At 35.6% G+C, this 9,756-nt stretch overlaps 1 protein-coding gene across 4 annotated transcripts; it reads right to left on the minus strand.

Moving 5' to 3' along the window:
* Positions 1-224: 224 nt before the first annotated feature.
* LOC147604258 (protein SKU5 SIMILAR 14-like) lies at positions 225-8,655 on the minus strand. Of its 4 annotated transcripts, none has more exons than XM_086795595.1 (9): positions 8,513-8,655; positions 8,138-8,303; positions 7,845-7,954; positions 7,327-7,606; positions 6,318-6,423; positions 4,094-4,442; positions 2,459-2,830; positions 1,727-1,805; positions 225-541 (listed from the first exon to the last, which is right to left on the minus strand). In XM_086795595.1, exons 2-9 carry the CDS (start codon positions 8,288-8,290, stop codon positions 338-340), a joined length of 1,653 nt encoding a protein of 550 aa, XP_086651721.1. In that variant the 5' UTR covers positions 8,291-8,303; positions 8,513-8,655; the 3' UTR covers positions 225-337. The 4 variants fall into 4 exon arrangements, with proteins under 4 accessions (XP_086651721.1, XP_086651724.1, XP_086651723.1 ...); XM_086795598.1 differs by having other exon boundaries at positions 8,138-8,294; positions 8,513-8,620; XM_086795597.1 differs by having other exon boundaries at positions 8,503-8,582.
* Positions 8,656-9,756: the final 1,101 nt, after the last annotated feature.

A 9,756-nucleotide genomic window follows, 5' to 3' on the forward strand; every position in this document is an offset into this window, starting at 1 on the left:
CAAAGCCTTATTTGGATGAGTATTAACATCCATTGTTTTTAGGAAGTTTTGTTAGCCACATGCAATAGAATATTTGGCCGTGCCCATTGAGGAGGAGCCATCTTCTTCTTGTGCTACAAAATCGAGAACACTTATCTTTAAAAGAAGATAGGATCATCCAAGGGATTTGTGTTATTTTTTAACTAATTTGATGAATGTAAGAATATTGTCTATTAAAACACACCAGTAAAAACTCATCTCATGAATTAAAATTTGAAAAATATATAAGGCTACATGAGTTATTTTTTGACCTTCTTTAGGTAGTGGGATTTGAGTTCAAGATGTCATCATCCATAAGCTAAGGTGAATAATTTAGTGCCTTTCCACACAAAATCACATTGGAAGGTATGGGATTCTCAAATTTAGTTGAGTTGAAGTCATCGACAATGCGGATGTAAAGCTCTTGACCAAGGTATTGGCGTTCAAGATGTTGAGAGCGTAGGTTCCACATTCCTTTATTATCTGTTAGCACAAGAATTGCAGTCCAAGCCATCGGATAAACCTGATAGTAAATGCAGAAATTAGTCAAAATCTTTGCTTGCCTATGCTATAGGCTAAACAAACTAAAAACGTAGCATAATGGAGATTTGGAAGTAGAATCATGTTTGTATTGAGGGATCTTATCAATTCCACACACACACACACACACACACATGTTTTTTATATGTGTACATATGTATGTATATGCATGAGTGTGTGTGTGTGTGTGTGTATGTACATATGTATATATATGCATGAGTGTGTGTGTGTGTGTGTGTATGTACACACACTTTTTTTTTGTAAAAATACACACACACACACACACGCACACATGCATGTATGTGTGTGTGTGTGTGTGTGTGTGTGTGTGTGTGTGTGTGTGTGTGTGTGTGTGTGTGTGCATACATACATATATATAAACATATATATGTGTGTGTAGAGATTCCCTATTGAAAACTAGTGAACAAGCTCATCTTTGGGTGTGTAACCTAGTGAGGACAATGCTAGGTGTGCCAACTCTTATTGCATGAGACTTGGCTCTAACACCCCACCCTATTGCTTAATCAAACCTCAACTGATCAAAATAAGGACAATTCATTAAGTATATACCATTTTTCAAACCTATTACTTAATCAAAATAAGGACAATTCATTAAGTATACCATTTTTCAAACCTATTGCTTAATCAAACCTCTTTTTTAACAGACCAAAATAAGGATAATTTATTAAGTATACCATTTTTCATTATGAGAATGTATAATAAATGTCTGTTTTAAACTCAATGTATGAAATTTTAATTCAAGCTAATAAAATCTACTAAAATCTACTAAAATTCATTCAAGTTACTAAAATCTCATGGCCAATCTATTAAATCTACTAAAATTCATTCAAGTTACTAAAATCTCATGGCCAATCTATTGTCTTTTTAATTTATTATAAAAAGTATAATCTAGCAACCTTTTATAATAAAAGTAGCAATGTTGGTGAAATTAGGGTAGCACTAGAGTTAACACGCCATATATTTGAATTCAAACTTTAATTTAGAGAGAGAGAGAGAACAAAATTCAAGATAAGGTAGACCCAAAAACTTTTGAGAACAAAAAACTTCAAAATTTTTTCCCTTAATACGGATTTTGACCATGGTACATATCAAGACCAGAAGTGCATTTTTATATTTGAAAAAAAATAGTATTATGGTTTAAGGTTACCTCAATTGTAGATCGGATAATAGCATCAATGTTGTTATAAGAAGCTCGACTTGCAGGGGTCCATTGGCCTGATTGCATTCTACAATGAAATCGAATTAAAGTTTATCAATAAGCTAATAAATGTGAGTGTTAAAGTGATGGAACTAAATACTTCTATGTAATGTGAGAATAAACTAGAGTTTTATAAATAGGTTATGAATGTGAGTGTGAGTGAGGGAGCGAATCATTTCTACAACGAGACCAAAGGAAAGGTGTATTAGAAGCTGATGGATGTGAGTGTTGATGTGATGGAGCTAATTAATTCTGCATCGAGACCAAGGGTTTAAATAGCTTCTTGGGCTTGACCGTTAATGTGCTGGAGCTAATTAAGGTTAACTTGAATGTTTGTTTTAACTATCATTTAGAAGGTTTTATTTTGTTTTATGAGCCGGGGTCTACATGACACATATGTGCTTGCAAAGGGAATACTTTTGTCGCGAACTTCACCTCTTTGTGTAACACGACCAAGGAGGCAACTTTCTTAGGATATGACCGTGGAAAACCTAGTATCGCAAATTACACACCTATCCTAAGGGAAATCTAGTACTGTAGGTGTGAAAACGACTAAGTACACGTGACTGTGAGTGTGAAAACGACTAACTACACGTGTTAAGGAACCCAAGTAGTGTGGGGGACTTGCACCAACTCACCCACTAATGTGAAAAGAAATCGCCATGAGTAAGGGGCACGTACCCAACGACGAAGAAGGCGTAGCCGTCGAGATGCCAAGATTGGATCTCATTTTCACTGTTTTGGAAAATGAGCTCAGTCATGTTTTCCTTATAGTGGCCTGCGATAACAGAAGCTCCGAAGCTTTGCGCGCCGGCGTCTATGGTGTGATCTGGAAATGCGCCCAAGTCGAAGACCCCTGTTATGTTGAAATAATCGGCCAGCTTGAGAGGAGTATCCGGCTGCACAAAACTCCACCCGTTCACTGCATAGCGCTGCCCCCCATCTTGCAGAAACCCAGAGTTCATCAACTGTATCGTCCTTGTTATGTTCACTTGCCCATAATGAAAGGTCCCTTGTGCATTTGGCCTCGCTGCTCCTGCTGTTAAATTCAACCTGCATATATTTTACACACACCTATTAGATTTTTCCCTAATTGTGTGTGCCCCTATTAGCATCTTTGTGGGAAGGTGGAGTATATCCATCCGCTAACGACACAGTGCTCTCGTCGCGCAACTCGATGGCATCGAACCTGGATCCTTGCAATGGGACCCAACCGTTCTACCAACTCGCCTACGCGCCCATGGGCACCCCTATTAGCGTCTAAATGCTTGGTTACTTATTTATGCCTTCCACATCATAATCACAGTTGAGAACTTTCACTAATTGATAATCATCAAGTTACTACTATGCCCTCATAAAACCATAATCTACAATGATCTTCTAAACTTTGTACACGACAACATACTACCTACCACACTCCCATTAAGAAAATAAATTAGCTACTACCCACCACACTGGTTTTACACACTAATTTACTATGGCTACTACTAATTATACTCTATAATATTATGGTTATTGTCCAATAAGGGTTACTCTTTGGCCCATGCTCCGAAGAATGCATTGTTTTAGGCAAGTTCTTAAGTAATTTATGATGGGAGTCCTCAAATCATATTGGGCCAAAGATGCCCATAAATGGGCATGAGGGCCGTTAAAACATCAATCTTGTATCTAAATACCTTATTCTGTACATTAGAATATGATCCCGAACTTACAAACCTACAACCTACCCTTGTAAACCACTACAAAAAAGGTTTATCCTTTCCCATGAGTAAGTTGGCACTCCTTTGATACCACAGTGAATCTTAATATAAGAAAGTATTCTCTCTCTACTATGTTACTATATATACTACCCTTACATTGTAGTATAATTTCTACCCACAGACCTACAACCTACAAATTCCCATTAATAGTAAGGTTCTTTTTTTCCTTTGTTTCAATTCTTGATATCCTCAGATCACACACCACTTATAACCGTCACAACTCATCCGGTCCATGTCATCCATATGGAATGTAATGGAAACACAAGATTAGGCACTACTATGTAGTTATCCATGTGAATAAATGTATCTAGGTTCTTTAAGAATGTTAAATTTTGGAAGATGATTCTTGATGAAATATCACATGCATTTATTAAGGTTCTCCCTCTCCCTCCATCCCTCTCTCTCTCTCTCTCTCTCTCTCTCTCTCTCTCTCTCTCTCTCTCTCTCTCTCTCTCTCTCTCTCTCTCTCTCTCTCTCTCTCTCTCTCTCAGTATTACATTATGGATAAGTATGCATGCATCATACTACTAGTCCATAATTAAGTGTTAGAACGAACCTTATACGATTAGCTTGATTGTTTGAAAAATCATAATCCCAAGTGCTTGGCCCTAAAGGATATGATCCTGATGCTTGGGTAGTGGAATCATTATAATGAAGAATTGCAACCCCAGTAAGATTTGCATCTAAAAATCGTGAGCTTGCGACCATGTAGAAATCAGATGCACTTTGATTCATTGTCACCATAATAGAATAAGATTGGCCTACATGAATGTCAAGTGAGTCAAAATATATCTGATTGACATAAGATCCTTCTGTCTCAACAAGGAGCATTTGATGGCCTTGGATTCTAAAATTGAGTGTTGTTGCTATTCCAATATTGGAAATTCTAAATCGATATGTCAAACCTGCAATGCAAATAAAGGAAAATAGAGGTAATAAAGTGTTATCTTTATTTTTTGAGTAATCTTACTAGAAATGGTCACTCTAACATTCCAAAAAGAAATTGTACTACCATGATTTAGAAAGAATTGCCAATAATTTTAAAAAAGTTCTACCACTATTATTATCATGTAGACATCCATTAAAGACAAAGACATCAGAAGAGCTTGTGAGAATGGATAATGATATATCTACCATAATCTTAGTGGCTATGACACAAAAGACGTGGAAAAGTGAAAATTTTTATGATAGTTATGACATCAAAAGAGCTTGTGACAATGGATAATGATATATCTCGTATGACACAAAAGAGGTGAAAAAGTGAAAATGTTTATGATAGTTAAGACATTAGACGAGCTTGTGAGAATGGGTAATGATATATCTACCATAATCTTGGTGGGTATGACACAAAAGAGGCAAAAAGTGAACATGTTTACTTGGGAGGTTCACTCATAAATATGTAAGCGTAGCATGTGGGTTCAATTGAAGGGGTTTTTTAAATCTCTTTTTTACACATTTTTTACATACATAAGGGTACCATGTAAAGGGGGTATTTACAGATTGAATAGAAAAAAGGTGTGTTTTATTCATGGAAAATTTACAAATAAGAGGTTTTTAAATTAGGCCTTCAACGCACATGATATAGAGGGTTTACATAGAGTGAACCCCCTGAGCATGTTTATGATAGTTAAGAACATGTCTCCTTAAACTTGTCATCATATTTATTTGAAGTCAACTGTGTTAAATGTGTTCAAAAAATGAATCACTTGAATGGTATATGAACAAAATACTTACCTTCCCTTGTTTTTTATTCCATTATGCTTTTTGTAAGCTTACATGTTATTTTTTAAAATAACATTTGCTAAGGGACTATGCAAATGTTTCAAAATTGTGTTAAATGTGTTCAAAAAATGAATCACTTGAATGGTATATGAACAAAATACTTACCTTCCCTTGTTTTTTATTCCATTATGCTTTTTGTAAGCTTACATGTTGTTATTTTTTAAAATATCATTAATATTTGATGGAAACTATCATATGATGCACAAGAGGGGTCATTAGAATTTACACACTATAAACCATGGAGTAGTGCCAAATCTAAACTCTTCGGTTTTACTCATGTTTAAGTTTCTAACAAAGATCAATTGCAATAAAGTTATGACTCTAAATGTGTGGGCTTGAAAAAGAGAGTAGGATGATGTATGAAGTCAAGATATTAGGCTTGCCTTTATGAAATCTCTTAGGTTTTACTCATGTTTAAGTTTCCAACAAAGATCAATTGCAATAAAGTTATGACTCTAAATGTGTGGGCTTGAAAAAGAGAGTAGGATGATGTATGAAGTCAAGATATCACGCTTGCCTTTATGAAAATTGAGTAAAGTAATGCTATTGGGCTTAGTTTGACTCCATAATGGTGTTTTAAGAACAAAGATATTAAAAAGGGCTACAATAGATTTTTAGAAGAGGGAAAATGAAATAAAATATATGCACCCACAATATCCATCTCTCTCTCTCTCTCTCTCACACACACACACACACAAAGAGAGAGAGAGAGAGAGAGAGAGAGAGAGAGAGAGAGAGATGATATTTGCTTAAAATTTTCCACTTTTGTTTCATCTTGAGTCTCATTTCATTTGATTTCTTCCTTAGTTTTTCTCCTTGTAGCATTAGGCCTTTGCCTTAAATAAACAAAAGCTACTTCACAAGGCAAAGCGCCCTCTAAGTAAAGGTAACACTAAAAAAAGCTTTTACAAAAGTAGATGCTAATAAAACTTTTAGAAAAAAATAATGTTTTGGCTAAGAGCTTTAAGAAGCAAATAAAGTAGAAGCATGATATTTACCAGATGCAACTGTAAATTGTGTACTATTTGTAGGTCCTTGTCCATTAATGAGCACACCATCAGGTTTCCCGAGTAGGATGCCCCTATCTAGCATTGCCCTCAAAGCCTGTATGAAATACACAACATTTTATAAAGATAATAATGAAATTGTGATGTTTTATAGTAGTTTTATGAAGATGCTACTGAAACTATGATGTTTTATAGTAGATTTCCCATATAAATTTAAGGTATATCTCTTTAAAGAAATGTAGGATGAAAACTATATTTTTGAGACCAACATTATGTACATGTTCTTTTCCACACAACAAGAAATATAACAATGAGTCATGATGAGATGGAGGTTCACACATGAAAACATTTTTAAAAAAATGCTTAAACTCCTCATTTGTGAACAATATTTAGTTGGATAAACCTTGGTATTAAGAAATACACAACTATTTCACTTTGTTTGGCCTTCACACCTAAACAAGGTTTAGAAACATAACAAAGATTATCAAAGGAGTCCTTTTGAAAGTAGAGATCTCATTGCTTAATTGTGAGCTTGAATTTTTTCATTATTGACAATTCATACAATCATCATGAGGATAAAAGATGTCGGGGTGGAATAAGACTATGACATGCATGAGCATAGTGTGAAAGGTGGCATTGTTGGCAATTTTTGGTTAGCTAGGTTTATGGGAGGGAAGTCTAGATACATAAAACAATTCCTTATATGCTTGACATTCATGTATTCTTTTCCTAATCCCCAACTTTCTACTAGATCTTCAACTATATTATGCACTTGTAGAGAGAACTATATGATGCAAAGTGGCCTCAATTTATACATGTTTCATATAAGGAGTTTAAATTGACAACCACTTTTGAACCATAATGGGGCCATCTTGCTCGTTTATTAAAAGTTTTGTTTGCCTATGCCCCATGACATCTAGTACAAGTTTGCAAAAATAAGTTGATGGCATAGACACAAGTGTGAAAAAGGGGGGAAGGGGGGGGGGAGTCCTTAAAATACCTTGTGGTCTATGTTATACCAATCACCAAGTAGGACGGTGAATTCTTCGGCGGGAGGATCGAAGGGCACTTTGACGGCAGGGTCAAGGAGTCTAGGGGCAATCGAGATCCCCCCATAGCCACCAGCTGCCTTTTGAAAGAGTGTGGAGGGGTAATAGAAGAAGCTACCTATTTGGTCCTTGTATTGAACAGCATATGTCCAATTTTGGCCAGGTAGTATTGGGCAATTTGTCCCTAGCATCCCATCATGCCATGAGTCATGACGTTGTTGTATACCATTCCTAATCAACATAACCATCAATGTTGTCATCATCCTTGTAGTCATCATCATCATCATCATCGTTTTAACATTAATCATGATTATCTTTTTGCCCAAAACAAAAGCACTCAATGCAACCTTACAAAAAATTGCTATGCAAGTAGAAATGATTAACCTTACAAAAAATTGCTATGCAAGTAGAAATGATTAACCATCCTGCATTAATGATTTTCCATGGCAAAGGCCTTACTACAACTTACCATGTAAATAGCAATGGCTCATCCAAATTGTTGAAGACGTTTACGTAGACTACATTATTCGTGGTGGTTTGTAATTCCGGCCCCGGGAACATGTTGTTTATCAAAATGACCTATGGTGAACTTATTAAACACATAATTAGTGACTAACAACGGTATTATGATTCATGCGCTACAGATGATAAAATTAACTATTGCAAGCACGTAAATTGAGGTGCTAATTAGTACGCGATTTTGATTAAAGGTTGATCTTAGAGAAGATCATGTGTTTTTAATGGTTTGATTAGTCCACCGACCTGCTTAGCGACACCAAGAGGTGAAAGCTGCCCATACGAGACATCCCATTCGTAGTATTGTGTTGGATCATCAGCTCTTACACATATTAATGTAAGCAAAAGGAAAGCAACATATATCCTTGAGAGTCCAGATGCCATGATCTTCTTTAGCATGCTCCTTTTTGGGCTTAACACAAGAAAACCATCACAATTAGGTTGCTTAATCATTTCATGTTCACTAATACAAGCACAAGAAGAAGGAATAATGAAGAATTCCCTCTAATTACGTTCATTTGATGCAAAGCAATTACACTAATTACGTTCATTAATTGGGTTGATGTACAGAAAGCAATGATCCGAACGAGAAGTAGGAGTCAAGGAGATACATGGACTTACAACAACAAAATGGTGTAATTGTTACATGCAGATATTTAATTGAGGGTTTTATTGAGACAATGGCGCAAGGAGAAAGACGTCCAAATAATCAATTATTGAGGTTTTTATTGAGATAATGGCGCAAGAGAAAGACGTCCAAATAGAAACAAAATTGGGACGGCTTTCCTTATGTTAGGATGATAGCTTCTTCCTTAGAAAAGCCATGGTTTATCAATGTACCAACCTCGAGAGTATCTCCCCCCACCCCTCTTTTGCCAAATGCCACTTCTCACTTTGACTTCCAATTCTTTAACAAGCCTTATATGAAACCTAAGCTTGTTGGAGGGTTCACACACTCCACCATGCTTCAGACTTTAAGGGATGGCTTAAAAAGGTGTCCAAATTTGCATTGTGTAGAGCACATATATTTCATCCACCTCTCGAGTGGTTTAAATCCGGGTGTCTTTCGATGGGTGCATAATTGATTTTCTAGAAACCTTGCCCGTGTTTTGATCTTCTTGTGAACAATCAACTTCCCTCTAAAGGGTATTGTAACTTTCAAATTTAGGGGCTACCTCAGGGTAGCACACTCAAAAGAGCTTTAACCTAAGCAACATCTCCTCATACAAGTAACTTTGCATGGCCCAGTGGAACCCTTGCATGTAGTCCTCAACTTTGATTGGTTTATCTATATGAACATGTAAAGAAGACGTACAACTAGTTTCACTACTCTCTTTTTCTGGAGACTAGTTTAGCTCAATCATCAAGCACTGATAATAAAAAAGTATTTTGCGATTAGCATGACACATGAATGACATCTAAGATATGGTAAAGATGCGTACATACAAGCCAATCGATGTGAAACCTCTTGCCATGAAAAACATTGCTATTTTAGTATTGTTTGAAAGTATGCTCTCATAATAATGTATCTATTTATTTATAATATTTAACTTTTGTAATGTGATAAAAGAAGAGTAAAATATTTAACTTTTGTAATGTGATAAAAGAAGAGTAAAATAAACATAATAGTCTCAATCTTAACCCAATACTAGAATAGTCAAATAGATATGATATTGATATACGAGTGTGGATTGGCTTTTTTGAGCTTCTAAGGGAGCTACTTAAAAATATATAAGATAGTATAAGAGTTTTTTTTATACAATTCCATTGAGTTCCTAAAAGTATGCATACATAAGGGATTATTAAAGTCAAAAAGAGCAAATTTTATACAGAAGGGGTGGCCTTATTAGCCTTCAGATTACAAA

Source organism: Cibotium barometz, chromosome 62, assembly GCF_041138505.1.
Source record: "Cibotium barometz isolate CiBa-2024 chromosome 62, ASM4113850v1, whole genome shotgun sequence".
NCBI lineage: Eukaryota > Viridiplantae > Streptophyta > Polypodiopsida > Cyatheales > Cibotiaceae > Cibotium > Cibotium barometz.

Coding starts and splice junctions, on each gene's coding strand:
- LOC147604258 (XM_086795595.1), bottom strand. CDS start 8,290: ATGCTAAAGAAGATCATGGCATCTGGACTCTCAAGGATATATGTTGCT. Junction 7,955..8,137: donor CTCTTGGTGTCGCTAAGCAG/GTCGGTGGACTA, acceptor AGTTCACCATAG/GTCATTTTGATAAACAACAT. Junction 1,806..2,458: donor TACGCCTTCTTCGTCGTTGG/GTACGTGCCCCT, acceptor ATTTCATTGTAG/AATGCAATCAGGCCAATGGA.